The 24,162-nt window shown below is 33.8% G+C and overlaps 4 protein-coding genes across 5 annotated transcripts; 2 read left to right on the top strand and 2 right to left on the bottom strand.

Annotated features, from left to right (window-relative positions):
- Nucleotides 1-462: 462 nt before the first annotated feature.
- Nucleotides 463-1,851, bottom strand: LOC148202688 (AT-hook motif nuclear-localized protein 29-like). Its single transcript, XM_088110113.1, has one exon. It carries the CDS (start codon nucleotides 1,428-1,430, stop codon nucleotides 657-659), a length of 774 nt encoding a protein of 257 aa, XP_087966239.1. The 5' UTR covers nucleotides 1,431-1,851; the 3' UTR covers nucleotides 463-656.
- Nucleotides 1,852-8,160: 6,309 nt separating this feature from the next.
- On the bottom strand, nucleotides 8,161-9,264 carry LOC148202687 (uncharacterized). Of its 2 annotated transcripts, XM_088108518.1 has the most exons (4): nucleotides 8,984-9,264; nucleotides 8,825-8,902; nucleotides 8,671-8,733; nucleotides 8,161-8,372 (listed from the first exon to the last, which is right to left on the bottom strand). In XM_088108518.1, the coding sequence occupies exons 1-3, from the start codon at nucleotides 9,146-9,148 to the stop codon at nucleotides 8,674-8,676; spliced, it is 303 nt and encodes a 100-aa protein (XP_087964644.1). In that variant the 5' UTR covers nucleotides 9,149-9,264; the 3' UTR covers nucleotides 8,161-8,372; nucleotides 8,671-8,673. The 2 variants fall into 2 exon arrangements, with proteins under 2 accessions (XP_087964644.1, XP_087964643.1); XM_088108517.1 differs by having other exon boundaries at nucleotides 8,161-8,733; nucleotides 8,984-9,263.
- Nucleotides 9,265-13,612: 4,348 nt separating this feature from the next.
- Nucleotides 13,613-18,551, top strand: LOC124834956 (uncharacterized). The gene is made up of 8 exons (XM_047309793.2): nucleotides 13,613-14,637; nucleotides 14,852-14,975; nucleotides 15,478-15,607; nucleotides 16,049-16,085; nucleotides 16,175-16,412; nucleotides 16,978-17,088; nucleotides 17,171-17,269; nucleotides 18,012-18,551. The coding sequence occupies exons 1-6, from the start codon at nucleotides 14,407-14,409 to the stop codon at nucleotides 17,073-17,075; spliced, it is 858 nt and encodes a 285-aa protein (XP_047165749.2). The 5' UTR covers nucleotides 13,613-14,406; the 3' UTR covers nucleotides 17,076-17,088; nucleotides 17,171-17,269; nucleotides 18,012-18,551.
- Nucleotides 18,552-19,961: 1,410 nt separating this feature from the next.
- On the top strand, nucleotides 19,962-23,284 carry LOC124834959 (SWI/SNF complex subunit SWI3B-like). Its single transcript, XM_047309798.2, has 5 exons — nucleotides 19,962-20,677; nucleotides 21,096-21,521; nucleotides 22,205-22,340; nucleotides 22,681-22,811; nucleotides 22,901-23,284. Exons 1-5 carry the CDS (start codon nucleotides 20,057-20,059, stop codon nucleotides 23,090-23,092), a joined length of 1,506 nt encoding a protein of 501 aa, XP_047165754.2. The 5' UTR covers nucleotides 19,962-20,056; the 3' UTR covers nucleotides 23,093-23,284.
- Nucleotides 23,285-24,162: the final 878 nt, after the last annotated feature.

Raw genomic sequence — 24,162 nt, 5'->3', positions numbered from 1 at the left:
GGATCTGCAAATTGGCTCAAACTTTATAAGAAAGCTGGTCAAGTCATTCGGACATAAAAAAAACCATTTAAAAGAATATTATACATGTTATGGTTGATGTTGAAAATCCTACCCATTTAACATTACCCTAACTTTTATAATATCAAGTTTGTATCTTCTGGTAATAGCTTGACACTTGTTTCCAAGTTCTGTGTATCTCAGAAGTACACATCAAAATCGGAAATTATGATGTTAAACTATCATTCACGATGATTTGGACCTTGCAAAAGAGCGTTATTCTTAAAGTATGGTGAGAAAACTTTGGGTTGGGAGAAGAAAAAGGGCTGAAGTTCAACCTTCCCAATGTTGAGATAGAAATAGCAGGAACTAGGGTTACGTTATGGGACAACAAAGGCTTTTTGTCTGTGTTTCTCCCACGTGTTTTAATTAAAAAGCATAAAAAACCACGAAAACAAAAAAGAATGATAGAAATCAGTTCTAATATTTATTGATATGCAGCCTGAATCTTTCTTTCGTTACATGCATTAATAAAATTATATGGTAAAAGCAGATAGGACATAAGATTTATTGATTAACATTAGAAAGAGAAAAGATGATAAGATTGTTGACATGATGAGTGTTGATAGTTGCAGCACATAAAATATTATAGATGAATACTAGAAAGGAGAAGTTTTTGGTGCTGCATGAGATGATACACTTCCACTTCCACCCGGTTCAAATAGCTCACTCTGCAACCACCACCAGAAGGGGTTGTTCGTTCCATCTCCCACCAGTCCATTTCCGGTGACGGCTGCTGGATCTTCATCGTGATCATGGTGGTGATTCAAGGACAAGGGCAACCTTTCCAACATGGCGTTAGCGAAGGAAGCAGCCACCAACACCACGTCACTCGAAGCTATCAGAGGGGCCACCACGATGCCCCCAACCACCTGTCCCTGCGGCCCAGACAAATAAACCGACAACCCGTCCGAACCAGGGAGTGCCGGTGGAGGAAGGACCGTCCCAGTTATGGAAACTATTTCGAACAGTCCGGGGAACATGAGCACGCTTCCCGCCGGTTGACGGAGTGCAACATTGGCCACCGTGCCAGTGCCACTGAGCACACAAACTCCTCTCCCTCGGCGGCACGCATATGTGGAGAGACTCTCCATCACCTCGGCACCGAGGGAGACCTCCAGCACGTGCGAGTGTAGGGCATTCGTACTGTCGCAAGTGACTATGATGGGTGGTGGCTTGGGCTTGTTCTTGGATCCTGGAGGCCGTCCACGTGGGCGCCGGGCGGTGTTGGAGGCCCCATCTCCGTCGTTCTCGGTGTGTTGGGTCGGGTTCTGAGCCTGGAGGTGTAGGGCTGGTCCGATCAAAGCCCGCGGAGCAACAAAACCAGCTAACTGTAGTTCTTCACTTCCCTCAATGTTGTTGTAATCAGCCATGTTCTGATGCTAATGAACATAAAAGAAACATGTTTGATATAGCTTGGAAACACCTTGGAATTGATGATGGGTTCACTAAGATTACAGGGCCACCGACAAGAAGGGGAAGAACATGTGAAATAGTGATTTGTGTGAGTTGTCTGGTCCAGTTGGTGGAATCCGAGGAGAAAGGCGCGTGAATGGATGGTTAGGGTTTGTTAAAGTGTGAAGCGTAAAGGCCAAAGAGACTAAGGTCTTGAAGGATGAAATGGTGGGAAAGCTGCTTTCCCCACGCTCATACCACACGCGTTTCTTCACTGTCACCGAATTTTGCTTTTCGCTTGCGTATGAGAATTATTTTCTTTTGCCTTAACATTATTTCTCATAAAATTTTAAATTAAATCTTACATTATTTAATTTAAATTTATTTATATAATTAAATTTCGTTTCTTTTCTTGAAATAAATTAAAATAAATTTCTGTTAATTTTTATTATTAATATTTTGTGTGAATATTATGCTAAAGAACATGTATTGTTTTCTATTCTTTATTATTACATGACATATTAACAGTTAACAAGAATTACTTAGTTCTGGAAATTAAATACGCAATTAATTTTTTATGAGAATAAGAAAAAATTTAAGTCTTTTGTATAATCATGTATGATTAGTTGGTCTATTCCAGTTTACAAGTACTAAAAAGTATGTCTGCACCCTCTTAATGATCTCTTATAGACTTACACATATAAGAAGTGTTATGTTTAATTCATTTAAATATGACAAAAATTCATTTACCTTAATATTAGTTAATGTTTACTCTCGTTTCAGTTGTTTCCATCAAAACAATAGATTTATTAAAAGGTTGACCAAAGAAACAAATAATTTTTTAATGTTTGAGTTGAGAAGAGTATATCCATAAATATTAGGTTGTTGACGAAGAAAAAGGAGTAAATCTTAGGGATTTTGCATTGATGAGCACAAATAATTAGGCTACTTTTAGCTGAAAAGAAAGACATTATATGGATAAAATATGAACAAAGGTCTCAAAAAGTTATTTTTTTAAAAAAAGAGGAAAGGGAAATCCAACCTCCATCATTCAACTTCCTCTAATTAATCTGCAAAATTCTCTCCCTATTTTATAGACACTTGGGTGAGACCTTGAATCATTGATGGGATTACCGTAATAAAATCAACCACTCTTTATTCCACAAATTCATGATGATGCCATAAAAGGAAGGTAGAACCAACTATTTATTATTCTCTTTCATTTGTATATTGAGAAATAATTCTATATGTTTGTTTTTTCTATTTATTGGTAAAAAGAAATTTCACCACAATATAATTGTCTCAATCTGAAATGAGACGCAGTGAACACACCTAAGAAACGAAACAAAACAATGTAAGATCTTTGTGTTTTGTTTGACATCAATAATGCAAAAGCCTATCATTTAACCAATTTAAAGACTTGACTTCATCTAATTTATTTATTAAAAGAGGTTAGATATAGGCTTTTTAAAAAGTCATTTTGTTTGAGTGGACTAGACTGTGGACTTTTAAAAAAGCCTACTAGACCTAACAATCCACCTCACTGATAAATAATACTATTTAATAAATATATTAACATTGAATATATAATATTCTATGGTTAACAACTGAAATTTATGTTGAATTAAAACTATGTAATACCTATTGATTTATTTGAGGATAGATAACTGGTTTGTAAAGATAGATTATTTAAAAATTCAATGCACAACCAGTATTTCAAAAGGTTTAGAAACTTATTTACGATCCACTTACTGAACACAATATGATATAAAAAAAATTCATTCTATTGTAATTTAGTATCAACATGATATAAGAATTTTATCTTTACACTTATTTTATTGTCACTCTAATATGTCTTATTCTTAGGAACATTAAGTTAGACTCAATAGCATAGGGTAAATTTTCTTTGTATGTATAATCTTAACATATAATTAAATTGTAACGGTGAACTAAATATTAATTTTTTTTTATTCAAACACTTTTGAAGAAAATATTTTAATCATATATAAATTTCACAAAAACATTTGCAATTTTATGACAAACCTTGCTGATATTAATTTATATCATAACATATATCACTACTTTTTTTATTCAACAATATTATATATAATTATAGTGGTAATTATTGTGACACAAATTGAAATTATATTATTTATTAAAATATTCAAGATAGTATTTCAATATTTTAAAAATATTAATTATAATTTTAAAATCTTGTATAAAAGTTTTGTAATATAAAAGCTTACATAAAAAATATAATATTGGATAATTTAGTTAAAATTGTATTTTTATAATTTTCATAATTTAAAAATAAAATAAAATTCAACCTTTAGAATACTATATATAGTTTTAATGAAAAGTCATCTAAACATCATTAATATTATAACCTACTTTTATTTAGTTTGAAATTTTATATGCATAAAACAATGGATAGGATCATTTTTATCTTGTTTTTATTATTATACCATATCTTATTATATTCTATTTTCTTATCCTACCTAATCATATTCACCAAATGAGTAATAAAAGTCAAATAAAATCTAAAAAAGGCAATAATAAAATTAACTTAACTCAAGATTATACAACAGGTCAATAAATAAACAAAACAGATGACAACACTATAAACAAGTGCGATTTTGTGAATGCCGGCTGAGAATGCACACTTTTGTGCAATGCATGCACTCTTATTTTAAAGGACAAAAAGTAAAAATCCAACATTCATTTACTGTTTCATCAGTTATATGTAACTAAGCATCCTAACTATATTTTGATAGTGAATGATCTTTAAACTATATTTTTTAATTATATTTTGGTAGTGAATATATGACATACAGTAATCTATCTCAGTTCAATCTCATGCGTAAGAAAATCACAATCCTGCTACTACACTCAGAAAGAGCAAGTAGAAAGTCAAATTTATTTCAAATTTATTCCGACATAATTTCTATAGCTTTAGTGTCTATTCAGTCATACAGAAGTAGTGTCAACTACTAAGTGCAAACAGTGTACACCAGTGACCAGAGAACAGTAAATAAAGATTAGAGCAGAGCCAATAAACTGGAGCAACAAAACAAGATAGTCTCTAAGCCGACAAACATCACGAAGTAAGGAGAAAAAGTTTAAACATGGAAAACCCCAACAGTACTAAATAGCTTCATGGATGACAAAATTGTTAGTGTTCACAAGACCCTGCTCAGATTACCCCCAGTTGACATTTTCAAATAAATACATCCTTTCTTACTGACGTAACGAAGTTTTTATGATGCATATTCGGCTCTAAATAGCAAATACTTTTTTACTCATTGTTAATCATCCAAAAGGGGCAACATAGAGGAGAGCAACATAGAAGAACTGTTGCAGGATTTCACCTCCAATTAATTTTTACCAAGGGGATCAAATGTTGGTAGATTTCCAATTTATAGTTGAACTTTTGAAGAACAGGGTGAAAACATAGAAAAACAAATATTGGCACCCAAACAGCTTATTTTGCAATTTGTAGATTGAGATCACAATATTATATCAAAAGGTTTTCTAAAAGTGATAGGTGACAAGTTTCAACGCTGCAAACTGAGAAGCATATGACACCAAACACAATGGATCAAGAAACTACATTGGCATGTATAATCTACATAACAAAAATCTAAATGAGATTCAAGACCCGTGTATTCACCTTCTAAAACAATAAACATACGCTTTGGTAACCACCACGATGGTGGAGAGTTACCCTCAACTACAGAAGACAAAGGCACATCTGGCAACAGTTGACACTAACACAGATGTTGAAAACTACAACAATAGAACAAAGCACTGATTAACATCCAAGACAAAAACAAAGTTTTGTGCACAAAGATGTTTGTTCTCAATGGAAGAAGGGTAATATGCTTCACCGTTCATAATATTTTAAAGGGTTAAATATGTTTTTAGTCCCTAAACTATTGGTCGTTTCTGGTTTTCGTCCCTCTTTCAAAGTAAGGTACAATTTGGTCCTCATTCTTTTCGAAACGTTCGTTTTAGTCCTCGGAATTTTGGTTTTAGTCCTCATTTGTTGCTAAACGAGGACCAAATTTTTAAACAGTGTTTAGTTTTCAAGGACTAAAACGAACGTTTCGAAAAGAATGAGGACCAAATTGTACCTTACTTTGAAAGAGGGACGAAAACCAGAAACGGCCAATAGTTTAGGGACTAAAAACATATTTAACCCTATTTTAAATAATTTCAAATTTGTAATAAGTTTAATATTAATAATGTAAGTTTATTTTAGAAAAATTATGATTGAGGTATCTGGAAAGTGTATAGCCAAAAGTAGATATCAGCTCATTTACATTGCCAATGTCTAAGAGATTTTGAAAAAAGTGTTTTTTAATTGAGGTGGTATGATGAGATCCCAGCAAGTGAATGAAGGATTAGATCTAGACACTTGTAGCTTCACAAGTCAAGACACAAAGATGAGAAAGAACGAAAAACAATCACCTAGTTTGTGTGTTTTCTTGGGTAGTTCTTGGATTGAGTAGGTTGTAGTTTGTATGTCTGTGGAAGGGTAAGGATAAGGGTAAGGATGACTGAAAAGTTATGTAAGGTTTAGGTCAGAACATGGAAGAGTCATTGATGATTCTTAGAGCCAAGAATTGGTGAGAAAAATTTGTGCAAGCTACGATCAATGTAGGTTGGAAATTGGATTCTTTGATGACTCTTTGGTAGGGTTCATGGTAGGGTTTTTCTGAACGTGCGAGGAAAAGAATGGTGTAGGTTCTTCAATTACAGTGGTGATTTGGTGGGGAAATGCCAAATGGTCTTCTTGCTTGGCCTCTTTGAGGATTTAGTTTGGTTTCTTGGTTCTTGGTCAAATCTTGGTCTGCACTTGAACCAGGCTACTCTAAATTGTTCTCCAAGAAAAAAAATAAAAAGGAAAGAACAAGAATGGAAACAAAAAAAGAAATTAAATCTCACCATAACATGTGGCTTCCTCTTGAAGTTAAAGAAAGGAGATGAACTTGATCTCCTCAAGGCCTTCCACCTTGGATAAGCTAAAGAACACAGCTAAAAGAATTGTCACTTGACACTAACAAAGGATTAGAAACTCTCTAGAGAGAGAGAAAAACTCACTCACGTATTTTCTTCAAATCAGTTGTGTTATAAAGCTTACTTGAGTTTCTTTATATAGGCCTTTGACCGTGAGCTAACCAAGGCAGAGTGGGATGTGGGACTTCTTCTGTAAAGAAACCTAGGAGTGTTCGAATGTCACGCCTTCCTTATTCTACCCAAGAACTAGCAAAACCTTTATCCAAACAAGTTGGATATACAATTAGCTATCCTATGCCAATATTTACAAGATATTTATTACATTATTTTCTCCAATATTTTCGCAGCATTATTCTTCATCTTCTCTTCTAGTTACATCTCTTCCAAGTTTTCCGTGATGTGAAGACTCCATTTTCAGGACCATATAATGGTAGGTAAGTTGTGTGAAGAGCATGTCCAAGAACTGTTGTTGGCTGAACATTTCCGAGAACTGATGGTCACGAGCACGAAATTCAGAAAGCAAAGTATAGGAATGGTTGTGATTAAGTCCGTTGTGTGGATTTCAAAGAGTATAATTACTTCTTACACTTAGTTTTTGGGAGCAATTATCCACTATTTCTCATGGTTTAGATCACAGAATCTATCAAATTACACATAAAATGATAAAAAGAATTGTGTATTAATGGTTGATGAATGTTTAAATTTTTGTATTAAAGAAGAGTTGAGGAACTAAGTTACATAAGTGAAAAGCTCCATCACTAAAGCAAAATCAGATGAAGAGAGCAAAAAAATGGTGCGTAAGTCAGAATTCACCACACCTAAGATAGAAATCCATAAGCAAGAAATTATCTTGCTGAAGCAAAACAAATTGACGTGACAAAAAGTGTAGTTATAAAGCCAACCACATGGGCGAGTTGGTTAGTTGATTCATTTTTCCATCAAAGAAAAATTTGAATCTGACTATTATCTCCTCACATTTAGTCCAAATTCTTCATCAATTTTGTAGCAGGAGTTGAATCATGTAATCCTTGTATATAGGTGACCTAATTTCTATAGAGTGCAATTATTTCTACTTCTATGCTTTCAATTCTATTTGGCTTGATCAACCAAACATCTATGAAGATAAAAGTGTTGCAAATCATGTTTACAGTTTAGATATGAAGTACAACTTGTTGAATACTAATTTTCAGGACTTAAATCCTCTATTCTAGGGCTGATTTCTATAATTGGGTTTTCCAAGGGATTAGACATCTGAAATTAGGAATCAAACTCATTAATTAAGTTTTGAGAAAACTGAGATGATTGAATTTGCAAAATGATAGAAATAAGGACGAGAGATTCTTCTTTACATGAGTCAGGTTCCTACAAATGTTTAACTCCAACAACGTTCTTCCAGAAAATATTTTTTTATTCCAACTGTTTGATAAAATTCCCCAAAGAGTTCTATTTGCACTAATCTGTTTATAGATACATGTTTCTATTAATGCACTTAGTTTGATTAGTGAATTTGTCGCAGTTATTGTTTGATACATAAATCTCTAGGGATACGATACTCTACTTATCAAAGTACCAAAACGTGATTGGTGCGCTTCCAGATATTGAACACACAAACTCACAAGATTCATTGCGCAACATAACGACTACAGCAACTTTCTAATTTGTTTCACAAAACTGATGTAATGCAATTGATAGAATAACAGTAAGCATGAAACTATCCTCAACATTGCTTCATGCGTAATGGCAGGACTTATTCATTACAATTTTATAGCATCCCTCCAGTCTCGTGAAGCATGGAAGGTTATTACAAACGTTGATTCTCAACACTAAAAAAATAATAACATGACACACCAAAGAAAAAGCTTACCGAAAGAGCACTGCTGCTAAATGTATAACCTAATTTACTGCATCACCATGTAGTATGTTGTCAGAAACAGCAATACAAAAAACAGTACCAGTATATATAATTTATCTGAGATGAAATTGAGCATGCATCAAAACACAAGATATGCCTTATTAATTTGATTTCATTTTTGACCCCTGCGCAGAGCATTACAAGTGCAGCAATAAATCAAGACGAAGCCATGCCCCCTGACACACTTACATGCAGAGGAAAGACAGGGATCTATCTATGTATCTAGCTTCATTGACTATGCGGAATGTAGTGACTGTATAGCAGTATATGATAGGCAACAAACTCACATGCTAATCCTCTGATTTGCTTTCTCTGTCCTCGTTTCTTTTTCCGTATATCAAACCCGTTACCTGGAATTGTTGAAATTGAAACCCAATTCATTACAAAAGCGGAAGAAGAGTACATGAAATTGGAAAAGAGAGACTGGTGCAAAACTGAAACCTGAGGATCGGGGACGGGTTTTCGAGTCTCAACGTATCGATAAGGATCGGCTTCGGAGGCGGCAAGTGCGGCTTTTTCCTGTGGGGTCCACTGCTACAGTGAGTGCGCTGTTTGCAAATTGAAGTTTGGAGAGACAATAGAGTAAAGAGAGAAAAGAACCTGCTGTTGGCGTTTGAGGTCTTGTGAGGGTTTGATCCAGAGGTAGTAGGCTAGGGTTCCGGCGACCACCCACGAAGCAAGGTTGCTTCCGCCCCTCAGACCACCCATCGAATTGCTCACGAAGGACCTCGCGTTGCCCAACGTTCTTCTCCAGCTGCTCGCCATTCAAACCCACCAACAGATTACAGATTATAGGGATTTTTTCTATGGTTTCAGCGAAATTGGTACCGTCTTAAGAATCAAGAGCCACTCGTATTAGCTAATTACACAACAACCCATTTTTTTTTTCTACACCAATTAATTTTTTTTATACAGTAGAGTGAAATTTATAGAATAAATTTAAAAACTAAAATAAAAATCAATAATTTAATTAGAACCCGAATCTGTTATTAATTTCAAAAATAAAAATAACTGTAAATATTTAGGTTGATAAACTAAATTAATAGTAATCTATACATGAAAAGTGCACACAAATATTAATTTTAGCAACAACAAAATTCAAACTAACAAAATTAAAATGACAAACATAAAATTACATTTTCATTTTTTTTTAATTTAGGGAGGATCTTGAAACAGCAAGGTGCAACTGCACGTGTTCAAACACAATCATCAACCAAAATTGCTAACAGTGACACTACATGACCAACAAAGACCCGCAAATACCATTATTCCAACATTTGGATAAACTGCCATTTCTTTTATATTACTATCTAATACAAATTATCTTAAGTATAAATTTAGAATAATTACTAAGAAAGTATTTCTTTGGTATACCAAAATTAATAGTTAAATAATTTTGTGGAACACTTTTATTAATTTTTTTTTTCATTTACCATTTGTGATTAGGCCATGAAAAATTTCCTATTCATTCAAACTTTGAAATATCTCATTGGATAAGAGACATTTAAATTAACAAATTAATTTTTGACAAAATTATGTCTTTTTAAAAAAAAAAGTTAACTTAAAATGTGATATTTCAATTCACTTCTATCTTCTATATTACTAGTATTAAATATTATAATAGAATAAGAGTGAAGAAAAAGTGTTAAATTATTAGTATTTTTATAAATTTTTTAAAATACCTTAAAAATTACAAGTTTACGGGTATATAGGGTTGATAAGTTCCTGATACAAGTTCTTTTGTCTCATTCTCTTTATGTTTTTCAATGTTCATATTTGTGTTTGTTTCAACATGGATAGAAAGATACTTTAATACTAAAATAAGTTTGAAATCAAATATAAAAATAATTAATGTGTATTAAATACCTTATAATTTGTTAATAGAATTTCTATACGAATTAACCTAATTATAATTCAAATTTATTTAATCCTGATTATTAGCTCAATCAAAGTTATTTACTTACCTTAAGTCAAAAGTTTAACCGTCTGATTTTCTTTTCTACGGTGTAACTGACCAATTGTCTGACCATTCGACTGATCATTCGACTGATAATTGACAAGGTCTTTGACTCCAAAAAGTAAAATAAGTATTTTAAAAAATTTAAACAAAATCAATTAAAAAACAAGAAACAATACATAATTTAAATAATTAAATATTACCATATATCAAATCAGCACAGCAATTCCCATCAAAATCGGTTTTTACATTGTTAAATATTTTTCTATTAGATCACAGCTTTTTCCAAACATATTGTTACATGACATTTCATTTCATACTTTATTTCACATAAATTATATATGTAAAATATAATATCGATTTCAAACTATCAAATATATATATAAATTAACCTGACATATAAATTTTAAAATATAATAAGATATGGTAATTTGAACATGTTTTTTAATTTTAATATTTTGTTTATAAAAAAAATATCAGGACATAAAATTTAATTTAATAATTTCATCAAAAGATTTATTTATTTTTTAAATTACTAATGATATACCATTTAATAGAAAATATAATATACAATGTAATTTATTTGTATACTAAAATGGAAAGTAAAAAATTAATTTACATATTTTATATACTTGAGATCAGAATTAAAAAAAGAAAAAAAGAGTAATTTCTTCCTCGCCCAAATAATGAAACGAGCTCTGTTGCTCTGAGAAAGCGTCGCTGACAAGTCACCAACAGTTGCACCGGAGATGCACAGTATCCATCAATCCGTGTCACAGCCGCGTGGGCTCTTTACATGCAAATTCCAAAACAAATACTAACACCTCATCCATCCCAATTTTAACAAAATTTAATATTATGTATATTTCATTAAAGCCAAATATTTGTTTTTCTTTTAATTTTGATATTCAATCGATCCCGATAAATTGGAATCCAACTCTATATTAAAAAATATTGAAGTTAATGAATCATAAAGATTTCCTAAATAATTTTGCCTTTTGATTTTTCAAAATGTAAAAATTAAATGTCTTCTTACAAAACTGTTTCTTTGAAATATTTTATGAAGTATATGTTGTGTTATTTAATATAAAAAATATTTATAGTATGAATGTTTTGCTTGTTTAAATAATTTTAAATTTTAATAAGAAACATTTTATATTTTGCTTCGAATATTTAAAAAAAATTAATTTAACGTAAGATGTAAGAACCTAAAATTTGGGTTTTAAAAGAGTGATTAGAGCTTTAGTATTTTAATATAAATACGAATTTCTGAACAGGTTCATTAGTCTATTTTCATTCTCTCTCTAAGAACTCAGTTATTCAAGTTCTTTGTCTTCTCTCTATCACATATCTGTCTTTTCCCTTCCAGTTCTCTTCACTGAGCTACTGGATTTCTGTTTAGGTGGCGCTCAAACGTTCGCGACGTAGAGGGCTTCACAACCGTCTGATTCGTTTTGGGTTCTAGGCTGGTAAGTCCTTGCATGCAACCTCTTCTCTGTTCTTAAACCTAGCACATGCAATCTTTGTTGGTTGCATGCGTCTTGTGTTTTTCCTTTTTTGTTCTCTGCTAAATTTCGAGCTCTAAGAGTTGTTTCCATCACTATTTCGGTGTTTGTAGGGTACTGCTAAGTTCTTCACCGAGTAGGGTACTGTGGAAGCAGTGTTGTGAGTTGGACTGTTTAACTCTAAGGTAAGGGGAGCTAGAATACTTTCTCATAAGTTGTTATATGTTAGGTGTATGGACCGATTTATGCATCATTGTGCTGTTTGGGTTGCGTTTTTAAGTTTTAAGTGTATGGAATTATATGTGCTGAAATGCTCATTTGTGAATTTGTGAACTAATGCTTGTGAACTGCTTTAAATGTGTTGTGTGACTGCAACTGAGGATGTTCGATGAGTAAAATCTAAGGTAACAACTGTATGTTGAAAGTTAAGAGGATTGGTAGTGTTTTGGGTCACTTGAAAGGAAGTGAGGTAGTGATTTTGGGCACTGGAGGTCTTGTGTGTTCTTGTGCTGTTTGGGTGGCTCATATAGGTCAATTTTGACTTGTTAGGAAGCCCAACTGGTCTAAAACAAGTAGTAAAATTGGATTTGGGTCCATAAGTTGTTGATTTTGGTGTTTTAGAGTAGATTTTGAGTCTAAATCACTTTAGAATTGTAGTAGGAACGTTTATAATCATTTAGATAAGTTCAATTAGGTCTAAAAACATGAATTAGAGGTGTTAGAAGTTGGAGGAAGGGCCTAGAAATGGTAAGGGTTGCAACACAAGGCTTTCCAATTACACCAGGCTAAGCACGCTTAACCATGAAGTTCTTATGGGTTAAGCTACCGAAAAGCAAATGCATTTTGGTGATATGAGTAGCCAAATCAATTCCTTTAAGCTATCATTCAACTGTATAGTCCCATACCTATACAGTCTCTAGATCCCTCTTATTCCGGTGTATGTTCGATTCTTCCACGTGTCCCTCCCAATGGAAGCTTGCCAGGAACCGCTCTTTGATTGTGCCTCTTGCACTTCGTGTCTCTTGCACCGACGATCATTCCCTGCCCTAGTCAGTGTACGAATGCCGGGTGCCCGAGTGTCACATTCTTACTGGTATAAATATTTTTATAGTGATATTTTTTTTAGCAAACTTAAATATTTTACTATATCTTATTATAATAAATTTAAATATTTTTCAAATGATATCTAAATTAAAACATGTGAAATAAAGTAAATAACTTAAATATTAATTATTTAATATAATAATATAAACCACTCAAATATTAGGTATTAGTTTTTAAAGGAAAATTTACAACTAAAATATATCAAAGATATAAACCGAACTATAACTTTACGCTAGAATTATATTAAACTTTTTTATTTAACATTTAAACTTAAAGGTTTATTTTTTTATTCTTTTAATAAACTTTTCAAATAAAAAAGCAACAAAATCGTGTCCTATAATTACTTCGTATAAATTAGTAAAAAGAAATTGAAAACAGATAATATAAAAGAAGTTTAAGAACTATTTAAAAACATGTAAACTTGGGTCTAGAAATAATATTTATAATGATAAAAATATTGAATTGCAGAAAACATTGTGATAGAATTGTTTTGCAAAAAGAAAGTGAAAAGAAAGGAAGGAAGTGTGTGGGTCCCGGGTGACCACAATCGCAGGCTGTCCAGTTGGGTTTGGAAAACTGAAGTGTCGAAAACTGAAACCCTGGTTCTACTTTTCCTTTTTATTTATTAATTTAATTTTGTTTTCCTATTGATATTGATTCACTCATTCATTCCTTTGATCCAAGTCTCTCTCTTTGTGGCCGTTGCTTCTTCCTCTTGCCTTTCAATTTCCTTCATTCTTTGAGCCACAATGAATGACTTTCACTTTTCTCCCACTCTTCCTCCTATTCCTCCATCTCTCCACCCTGTCAACAAACATCATCGTCACCAACAACAACTGCAACAACCATAATTCATAATTCACAATTCATTACCCTAAAAACCAAAACCCTTTTCTCTTGTCGATTCTCTTCTCTTCTCTTCTACCAAAAACCCAGATTCTTTTTCACTCTCACCATCACCTTTTTCACCTTCTTACTCCAATCACTCTTCTATCCCACCACCCTTCTTTTTTCAATTTTCTTTCCCCTTCTTCCCCACCACAATTCTAGGGTTTTTCCATTCTTCCTTTTTTTTTTAATTTTAAATATATAAAGAATATAATTTCCAAATCCCCTTTTTCTCTCCACTTTTAATTCCCTAGGTTACCCTCTCAAAACTGTGCCTTTCGATCTCCCCTTCCTCTCTCTCTCTCTCTGTATATATACTTCCTTTGATTCTCAGTATATCTCTTCTAAATCTTCACTCTCTTCTCCTTTCCTTTTGGTTTTCTCCGCACACCACACCCACACGCAATTCTTCTTCCTTCTCTTTTCCTTACCATGTCTTAGCAGCCCAACCCAAATCTCAATTTATCTCTATTCATTGCGTGATTCATTGATTTTGCCTCTCCTCTCCGTTGCTGCTGCCGCTGCTGCTGTTGTTGTGTGCCTGTGGCGGAGCATAGTGATCGTTGTTAATGGCGTACCAAGCGATCCAGGGTCCGAGTTCGGGATCGAGTTCGAGTTCGGGGTTTCAGCTACTCAATTCTCCTTTCGGAGACACCACTTACACCAAAGTCTTCGTCGGAGGGTTGGCCTGGGAGACTCAGAGCGAAACCATGCGCCGCTACTTCGAGCAGTTCGGCGAGATTCTCGAGGCCGTCGTCATCACCGATAAGAACACAGGGCGATCCAAGGGCTATGGTTTCGTGAGTATCTCTTTTATTCCATTTTTGGATTTTATTCGTTATTACTGCTGTTGTGCTGTCACTACCAACACTACACAACACGCCGTTTGAGAAGTTTGTTGCTTTGTGTGATTCGGACTGTGTCTTATCCGAAGATTCATATTCCATTATATGATTTACATTTACTGTAGAATGACTTGGTTTTATCTCGTGTGCATGGAATTGGAGGGTATAGGTGACTTTCCGGGATCCCGAGGCTGCAAGGAGAGCCTGTGCTGATCCAACTCCTGTTATTGATGGTAGAAGGGCGAACTGTAATCTAGCTTCACTTGGTCGACCACGACCCCCTTTGCCTTATGGTATCGTGTCTGATTCATCTTCCTCGCTCTCAATGAATTTAGCTATGTAACGTGCTGAACTTACATTGCAAATCTGCGTTATAAAATTTAATTGTCATGTTGGCTTCGTCAGTGACGTCATCATCATTGTCGTTTACTGTTGTTGATATTATTATCATTATCGGACTTCCACATTGGCGTGCCTCTGATTTCGTGATAAAGTTATAAGTAGTGATGGAAAGAGATCGAATGCTTCCACCCCTTAGTGTTTAGTACTGTCATTTCCCTAAACTTATCTTCTGACTCGTATGGACCACCGTTTTTAAAAAATTTACTTACACGTGATGCTGTCTGTCTGATCTAGTAACATATTGCTTGCAATTTCTGATTAATCAACGTGTTTATTTTGCTTCAACAACTTTCTTCAGATGTGTAATGGTCTGCATCAACATAATCGTTCTAGTTTATTCTTCCTACTCAGATCGCTTTTATTTTTGTGGTTGCTTCTTCTTAACTTTTACAGGACGGGTAAGACCTGCCTCCCCTTATGTTGGAAGTGTGCAAACACCTCGCGGTGGCTATGTTGGAGGCTTTGGGTACCAGCAACCGCTTTCTTACACCTATCAACAAGGATTAGTTTACCCTCCATATGGGTGAGTGTGGTTTGCAAAACAAATTTGAAAGATTTCTTTTCACTGCTAAAAATCATTATTTTGTTCGTTCCTTGTACTTGGTTATATATCTACACACAATTTTTCTGTACGTTTATTACTTTACTCGTTATCAACTCACATTTCACTTTTGTTGGGTGTTAAGTGACGGTGATGGCCTCTAAGGTCAATTTTCTTCGCGATGCAGTAGTGGTTAATCAGGAGAGCATAATCCTGAGAGATTTGGTTTTTAGTTTTTTTTGTTTTGTTGTGTTTGCAAAGCCTATTTGAATTGGATATAACGAACTAGTAACTGTTTGTTTATCTCAGTGTGTGCAAGGCGTTCCTAACTACATTTAAATTGTTCATCAGGATGTATTACACCAGAATCATGCTATAAAGGTGATCTTTTCAACATTATATGTGGTTGTTTTATCTTTGCAGGTATACGGCATATGGACCAGAGTACATCTACCCACAGGTTGAATTACCTTTCTTAATTGTCTTAGGAGAATTGATCTTGTTGTCTGTTCACTGCTGACCTTTTTCAACTTCCATCTTGTCTAATAGAGTCTGTATAACCCATATATGGGGCAACAGTACCTTCAGTTATATGGAGTGCCTGGAACAGTGAATACAACTATTTACCCCTATGGACAATTGGGTCAGGCTGTACCTAGTGGTCATGGTTATTCGGCAATGCAGGGTTATACAGTACCAGGTCATCAGATTGTGCCCTATGGGGGATCTAATGTTAATGCCATAACAACTTCACCTATGCCTGCCATTCAAGCCTCATTTCCCAGTGGTATTGTTGTCAACCCTAAAGAATTTTCATCTATGACTCAGGATGTGCCCTTTTGTTGCTATGTTAATTTGTACTTTTCACATGCCCAAATTTCGTGTGATTGCAAGAGTGCTGCAATACATATATTTTTCTTCATTTTTCTTTTCAGCAGCCATAGGAATTAACATTAACTTGAAAATACGTAAGCATGGAACCATTTACTTTTCAGCAAGTACTGATAAGCCAATAATGCAATGAAATTTAAGTTACTGGCATATTGTCCTGCAAATATTTATTAAATAGGTGATTTTAGTTATTGTGCTCATATTTATGTTGGAATTTGGAGCATGGTATTGTCTGAGACGAAGCAGTTTTGATTAAATATAGCTAAAAATGGTGTTTTGATTGGTGGTGCATAACAAATATGTGAAGAGTGTTTGATATTTTTTATATGTAGTTTGGAGAGGTACTGTCTGTGTTTGTACTTGTAGAATGAGGCATTGAAGCATCCATGCGGGATCTCTTGACTTCTTTAGTCTCTGTGTAAAAGGATGAGAAATGATTTGCTAGTGTGTTGATTTTTCAGGAATTGCTGCACCGGTTCCTGGCCAACCGCAATTTATTGTTCCTGCTCCTTCTCCTCAGTTCATGCAAGGTGGTGGTCCTGACCAAACAGCTGGGTGAGGGGGCGAATAAGGTGGGCTATTTTTTTTTTGTATCTTACAGTGAGGCTCTTTATTTCCAATGTCAACTTATCTTTTGAAAGTATCATCTTACAGGTATCCTTAGTTTGCAGCAGGACTAAGAGCAGTGGAACTGCTACTTGAGTGGCGGGATTCCAATCTAGCCTTGGAAGTTAATTATTTTGCATTCTAGAGGTATGTTGCTTTGTTTTACATTGCCTTGATGAGGATGGTGAAAATGGGTTAAACTTGCAATTGATAACTTACTTTCTATCTTAATAAGCTGAGAATAGTAAATAGACATCTTACATTTCTTAAAATTATTATGGAATTGGGATCCTTCTTGAGATTATTTTGTCTAATTCTAAGCTGTAACTTGCAATCCTATTTAGTTTAACACAATTGAGTTCATAAGGCTGGGTCAATTAGCTCCAGGTAACATCTGCTTGTTAATTTGCCTCACATTGAATATTAGTGAGCCATGTCTGAATTAAAAACTCAGTTCTCTTGGCTCATTTCCTGCTGTAATAATTGGTAAGAATAGCTCCTATTATAATCTTAAGTAAAAAAGGGGAGAGAAAATTAGTGACTGCAAGATTTGTTAAAGTTCATATTTCATTATGTTTATTTCGTGAGGGTATTAATTCGCCATGTTATTGATGTACAATTCTTAATTTGTCCGTCTCTCTAAGTAAATAGAGGTTTGCAATATAATAGTATTAACTTTTTTTTTATACAAGTATGTCATTATGTCTGCTATATTTTATTTTGGCATCTTATTGATATTTGGGTCTCATTTACTCATGGCATGAAGGTTTTATTGCTCTAGGGGATCTGATTCCTATATTCGTTGTTTTCTATTGATCTGAAATTGAAAAGTTGGCACTGCAAATTATATTCTTTAGCTAGGCTATCTAACAAATGTTATGATATGCAGGTCATATAGTCATGCTCACCAAGTTGTGTCTGAGTCGCTCCAGATGGCGAAGGAAACTGGAATGTGCGGGCTGCTTTTCCATTTGGACATTTACACTAGTGTATTTATACCTAATACTACCTGTACTCGAGAAGAGTGGCAGTAGTATTGAATCAATGGGTGCTGGAATAGGTTTCCAGCTGCCACGTAGGGAATAAACTTCTGTAAAAAGGAAAATCACGTCTGAATCAAAATATGATTCTTTGTAGTCTTGTCCAGCATTGAGTTTGTAGATAGTTGTCAATGTTGGTGCATTGTGTGACGATGGATGGTCCATCACATTGAATGTGATTTTTGTGCATAGTAGTTGTCAGGGATTCTACTAGAAGACACGGGTGTAATTTTATGATTTTAAGATCCTGCCGATTATGCAGGGTAGAACCATCAGTATATTCCATTAGAGAGGATTGCAGTGGTCCTTTAGTGTTATTATTTCACCGTCATTCAGCACGGAGTCAAATGTTCCACATTTTCTTGAATTAATTTTCAACCTTTTCGTCATGGTTCACTCTATAATTGCTACTGTTCACACTTTCTTTTCTGATTTTTGTACATGTCAACTTCTTTGTAATCAATGGTGGAATCGCAATAATTGCAAATCGTGGTCTTTTCGGCTTGACATTGGGTTGGATTGTAATCACAATGATGCATTAGGTTTATGTAATGCGTAGTAGTTTACGTAATACGTACGCATAGATTGGTGACGACTAATAATGCAGGTATGTGTATCAATGCAGGCTTGATCCAGAAGAAAACTTAAAGAAGAAACTTTGTATCGTGCAGCACCAAAATTCCTTCACGAGAACTGAAGGGAGTTGATTGATTGAGAAATTCCCTGATATGGATTTATTTCTTATATATAAAAAAATGAAGTTTTAAATTATGTCACATTAGGTTAGTTCTCTATATTAAAAAAAGTGTGAAGAGCTAAAATTTATTTGTATTAATACTAATTTTAATGTTAATTTAAACATAAATAAGTCATTTATAAATACTTTTATAAAATGATTCATGGTCAGATTTTCTTAATAATTTTTTAATCATTTTATCCCCTGAATTTTAATGATAACTTATAATGATTAAATGAAGAGTTCTGGATTTAAGAAATAAAACGTGAAATTAAGATTTCTTAATGAAAAGTTCGTGAAAATTAAAGATTTTGAATGATAATGAAGTATTTTACTAATAAAAGACTGGCAAATAATAATAATAATAATAATACTAATAATAATTCAAATATTGAATAAAAATGAAAATCTAAACAGAGAGAACAAATGTATCAAGACAAGATTGACTAAAGTTTTTTTTTTCACTTTTGAGGGGCAATATATTTTTTTAAAATGAATGTTTGTTTTTTAAAATAAATAAATAAGGGCAAGTAGTGCTTTAAATATGACTTATGTGTTTTAAATATATATTTAGTTATTTTAATAGTACTAAAATCACATATTTTGAAATCATATTTTATAAATAAACTTTTAAATTATTAAAAGTTAAGCAGTGTTTTAAAATAGGGCTTTTTTGTATTAGAAATTGTATTTTAGAACAAGACATTTTAGGTAGAAGTATTTAAAACAAATCCTTCCCACGTTTGTATTTCTTTCTTTAAAAGATGATCGATTTTAATAATTTTTTTATTGATTTCTATAATTTATTTATTTTATTATTTTTTGTGACATCTAACATACGAGACATTCTAAATATTTTCAAGTTTTAAAGATTGAAATTTATTCAAAGAAGCTATAAAAATACAAATCTTACAAGAATATTGTAAACATAGATTACAAAAAAAAAGGCATAAAAAGACATTTTGATTGAAGAAGAACTTACAACATCCATAAAGTATAAAAAGATATTTGGATTTCAATTTCATAACACATTATTTGAGCTGACGTGTTTATTTATTTCTAAAGATCCGTTGCAATTTCTGAATGAACTCTTAATTAGTTACTTCAAAATCACATAGATACGTAATTCGAATCTTGTAATAAGGGCGGCCCAGTGACATGGCCACCACCGCCACCTCTGCCCCCTCCGCCCCCTCCTCTGCTGCCGAACCTTCACCTTCTTCTGCGGAAACCCCCCCGGCCCCAATTCCCCCGAAGCAACCACCGCCTCCCCCGCAGCCTGCGTTGGCAGCGGTGAAGCCGGAGGCGCCATTGTCCGACCCGAAATCTTCCGCGGACGCGAACGTAATCGTGGTCCCGAGCTACTCTCGATGGTTCTCGTGGGACTCGATTCACGAAAGCGAGGTGCGTCACCTACCCGAGTTCTTCGAATCGGCTTCCAAAAGCCCTAGGGTTTACAAGTACTACAGGAATTCTATCGTCAAGTTCTTCAGGTACAATCCCACCCGAAAAATCACCTTCACGGATGTCCGCAAAACTCTCGTCGGAGACGTCGGTTCGATCCGCAGAGTCTTCGATTTTCTTGAAGCTTGGGGCCTTATCAATTACCACCCGTCTTCGTCGCTGGCCAAACCCTTGAAGTGGGACGACAAAGAGACCAAAACCGATTCTGCGTCCAACCACACCGAATCTTCTTCCGCTCCCGCTAAACAAAACACGAAGAGACTCTGCAGTGGCTGCAAAGCCGTTTGTACCATTGCTTGTTTTGCTTGTGACAAGGTTACTTTTTATCTATTATTTTTTGTCTTGACACAACTTAGAAACAATTTAGTATATCTGGTGTTATTAGCCTATGATACTTGTAGTTCTATCTCGATAATTTAGAGTATAGATGTTTACATTGAAGGACACTATAAGTTATCTAGTGAAATTTTAACACTAATTGGAAAATAATACACGAGGAATTGTTGTATGATCAGAGACCATCATGTCTCCATATATGTGATTAATTTACATATATGCATTATTTTTTTAATTTATGACAAATAATTAGTGGAACTTGATTATGAGTCACGTGATGGTTATGATTTATGGCCATGGTGGTCTGGACCATACCACAGTTTCCCCAGATCTACCTAAACTACAACATCTAAGTTTTCTTTAGCATTTGATAGAGAAAAAGCTGAAGTGTGTGCAGTATGATTTGACTCTTTGTGCGAGGTGTTATGTTCGTGGCAATTATCGAGTTGGTGTGAGCTCTGCGGAGTTTAGGCGAGTGGAGATAAGCGAGGAGACAAAGACGGATTGGAGCGAAAAGGAGACAACAAATCTTCTGGAAGCTATTACGCATTATGGTGATGATTGGAAGAGGGTATCTCAGCATGTTGCTGGCAGAACTGAGAAGGAGTGTGTTGCTCATTTTTTGAAGCTTCCTTTTTCTGATCGATTCCAGAGTTATGAACTACAACCTGCTGTCAATGGCACTGATGACAGTTCTAATCAGTTAAAGAGGGTAACTAATGCTGATACTGAATCTGATTTGGATAATGTTGCCTCAGCTGAATCTAGTAAGAGAATGCGTCTCACGCCTATTGCAGATGCAAGCAATCCTATTATGGCTCAGGTTCTTTCTTGCTCTCTTTATATATGACCCAGGTTCTTTCTTGTTCTCTTTATATAGAAAGACGAAAAAACGAACTGCACTAACCGCGCTATATCTTAATAATTAGATGGTTACCAGTGTTGTCAATAGCAGATCATGGAATATTAGAATCCATTATATCATATACCAGATGTCATTGTGGGAAGATGGAGGAAGTTGCATGGTGGTTGAAATAGATGATATACATCAATTAAGTTCTATGCAAATTAAACTAAAATGCATAAAAACTAGCATAATATTAACTCAAAAGTTCAATTGGTTGGAGAATTGTGGAGATGATAGGAGGTTGAAGTAGGAGGTGACAGAGGCTGATAGAGGAATCCTCCCTAGATCCTTACGTGAAGGTGAACCGAGGTTTCTGTATTCTGTATGGGGGAAGTTTAACAGATTTTGTGTGGGTGGTAGGAGTGCAATAGCCGTTTGTGCGAGGCAATGTCTTCGAGATTGCAGATCCGAGGGACTCCGCCACACAATAGCTCCATAGTGGCTAATTAACTTAAATGACAGCTAATTACTATGGTCTTGGATAGATTTTTTAACACAGTTATTGATAGCTGAACTGACTAATGGAGAAAGATCTCTTTGGAAGTCTTTGTGTGTCATAAATATAATATATTAACTCTTTCTTATACAATGTTTTGCAGGCTGCTTTCCTGTCTGCTTTGGCCGGGTCAGAGGTTGCACAGGCTGCTGCTCAAGCTGCATTGACAACTCTGTCTGAGGTTTACAAAGCAACTAGAATAAATTATCGGTCATTTCCAAGGAGTACATTGCTGCAAGGTGATTACAGACTTATATGAATGAGTTGATATGTCATCGGTATTAAAGTAATTTATCTGGGAATGGATGGACCGATCTGCATTGTGTTCTTGAATTGTTTGATTGGAATAATTTCTGAATGTAGGTTTGCACTGATATTTGCATCTACATTAGTGCACTAAATTTATCATTTCCTCTTTTCAGTGGTTAACTTTTGTACACGCCCGTAGAAAACTCATTTTTTTTCTCTTTTTTTTATGTAGTTGTTACATGATCTATGTGATTCTGTGAATTGAAAATGGAGACATTAATTTTTAAACTCAATTTCCTTAGCAGAATTGTGGCTTTATGTTTTATGCAGATGCCAGTGTCCCATTTAATGGTAGCAATACTTCAGATTCATTCCAAGGATCTCGATTGCATGCACATATACAGCTTGAGAAGGAAGAGTTAGATGTGGAAAAAGGAATTTCTGCAATTATAGAAGTTCAGGTTAATTTGGTCAAAGTTTATCTTGATGGTGTTTGTATTTACTAAGTTCTATTTTATTTTTGCTAAATACTGGATATTCTGTTCTGCAGATGAAAAGTATCCAAGACAAGCTTGTCCATTTTGAAGATTTAGACCTGCTGATGGAAAAAGAAAGGCAGCAGCTGGAGCAAATGAAAAATATGTTTTTCCTTGATCAACTCACTCTTTTATTTAATAAACCATCTGCTCCAAAAGCCGGAGAATGCCAAGAAGGAAATAGTGTAAAGATGAACCATGTTTAAGAAGTCTCAATTAGCTATTGATAAGTCTCAATTTAGCTATTGATCTTAGGTTTAGCGAATGTATTCAATTTTTCTCTGACGGGGTCTTACGAGACTGTTCAATTTCCTGCAACTCTTTCTTCATGTAGAGGGTCGTTTAAATTTTTCAACCAATTGTACATGTAATATGGTAATGCTTTGCTTGGATATGCAGCGGATGCATACGAGCCTTTTTCTTGAATCAACAAAGTAATTTAAATAAATGAATTTAAAGTATGAAACAAATACAGAAACATTCATTCTCCCAATAATGTTGTATTATAATTGGACCAATATTATAATTTTAAGCAACTCTTCAATAATCAACCTTCTTATAGTAAACATGACAACTCATTTTATTTTTTGTGATAACAAAAAGTAATAAAATTATAATTATAAAAATAAATATAAATAATTTTTATAATTTAATCAAGACAGTCTTTGTATATTTATTTTGTAGACAATTTTATTTATTTAGTAGATGATTTTTTATTTATTTAATTTAGAAAAATAGTTAACCAAAAAGAGAATCTCTTGTATGTATAGGTATAGATTTTCTGTTTGCAGTCATGATATGTTTCTTTAAACATTGTACTGTGTAGTAAAATTATTTGAATGTTACTTCCTCTCTTATTCTTTTATAAAAATTAAAAAATATTATAAATGACAATAAGAAATTAATATTATCTAAAACTTTAAATATAACAGTTAAATAAAAATAAAACATATTTCAAAACTCTTTTTGAATTTTTTGTTTTTATTTAATTATAACTTTTAAGTATTAAGAAAACATTAATTACATAATTTATATTTTCATGTGATAAATACTTTATTGAAATTAAGAAAACTTATTGATTTTCATAATTTTTTGTCAAGAAAAAATCTTAAACCAGACTTAAAAAACATGGAAGTAGTAACACTGAATGGAGGCAGGAAGTAATAAGTTATTGGTGGAGATTATTCATGTAACAAGTTTAACCTCTTATTCAAAGGTTTTTTCTCCAGAAATTTGTGAATCGGACATATATGACACAGAATCCTTTGTTCATAAC

The sequence above is a fragment of the Vigna umbellata genome, chromosome 3 (genome assembly GCF_029865625.1).
Source record: "Vigna umbellata cultivar VRB3 chromosome 3, Vumbellata_1.0, whole genome shotgun sequence".
Lineage (NCBI taxonomy): Eukaryota > Viridiplantae > Streptophyta > Magnoliopsida > Fabales > Fabaceae > Vigna > Vigna umbellata.
Note: the sequence above shows the minus strand (reverse complement) of the source record. Positions and strands in the feature narration are given on the sequence as shown.

Excerpts from the sequence above, each read along its gene's own strand:
- LOC148202688 (XM_088110113.1), bottom strand. The coding sequence starts at position 1,430 with ATGGCTGATTACAACAACATTGAGGGAAGTGAAGAACTACAGTTAGCT.
- LOC148202687 (XM_088108518.1), bottom strand. The coding sequence starts at position 9,148 with ATGGCGAGCAGCTGGAGAAGAACGTTGGGCAACGCGAGGTCCTTCGTG. Across the intron at positions 8,903-8,983 it reads ACCTCAAACGCCAACAGCAG|GAAAAAGCCGCACTTGCCGC; the intron begins GTTCTTTTCTCT and ends TGGACCCCACAG. Across the intron at positions 8,734-8,824 it reads AACCCGTCCCCGATCCTCAG|GTAACGGGTTTGATATACGG; the intron begins GTTTCAGTTTTG and ends CAACAATTCCAG.
- LOC124834956 (XM_047309793.2), top strand. The coding sequence starts at position 14,407 with ATGGCGTACCAAGCGATCCAGGGTCCGAGTTCGGGATCGAGTTCGAGT. Across the intron at positions 16,086-16,174 it reads CAGAGTACATCTACCCACAG|AGTCTGTATAACCCATATAT; the intron begins GTTGAATTACCT and ends CTTGTCTAATAG. Across the intron at positions 16,413-16,977 it reads TCAAGCCTCATTTCCCAGTG|GAATTGCTGCACCGGTTCCT; the intron begins GTATTGTTGTCA and ends TTGATTTTTCAG.
- LOC124834959 (XM_047309798.2), top strand. The coding sequence starts at position 20,057 with ATGGCCACCACCGCCACCTCTGCCCCCTCCGCCCCCTCCTCTGCTGCC. Across the intron at positions 21,522-22,204 it reads GCAATCCTATTATGGCTCAG|GCTGCTTTCCTGTCTGCTTT; the intron begins GTTCTTTCTTGC and ends AATGTTTTGCAG. Across the intron at positions 22,341-22,680 it reads AAGGAGTACATTGCTGCAAG|ATGCCAGTGTCCCATTTAAT; the intron begins GTGATTACAGAC and ends TGTTTTATGCAG.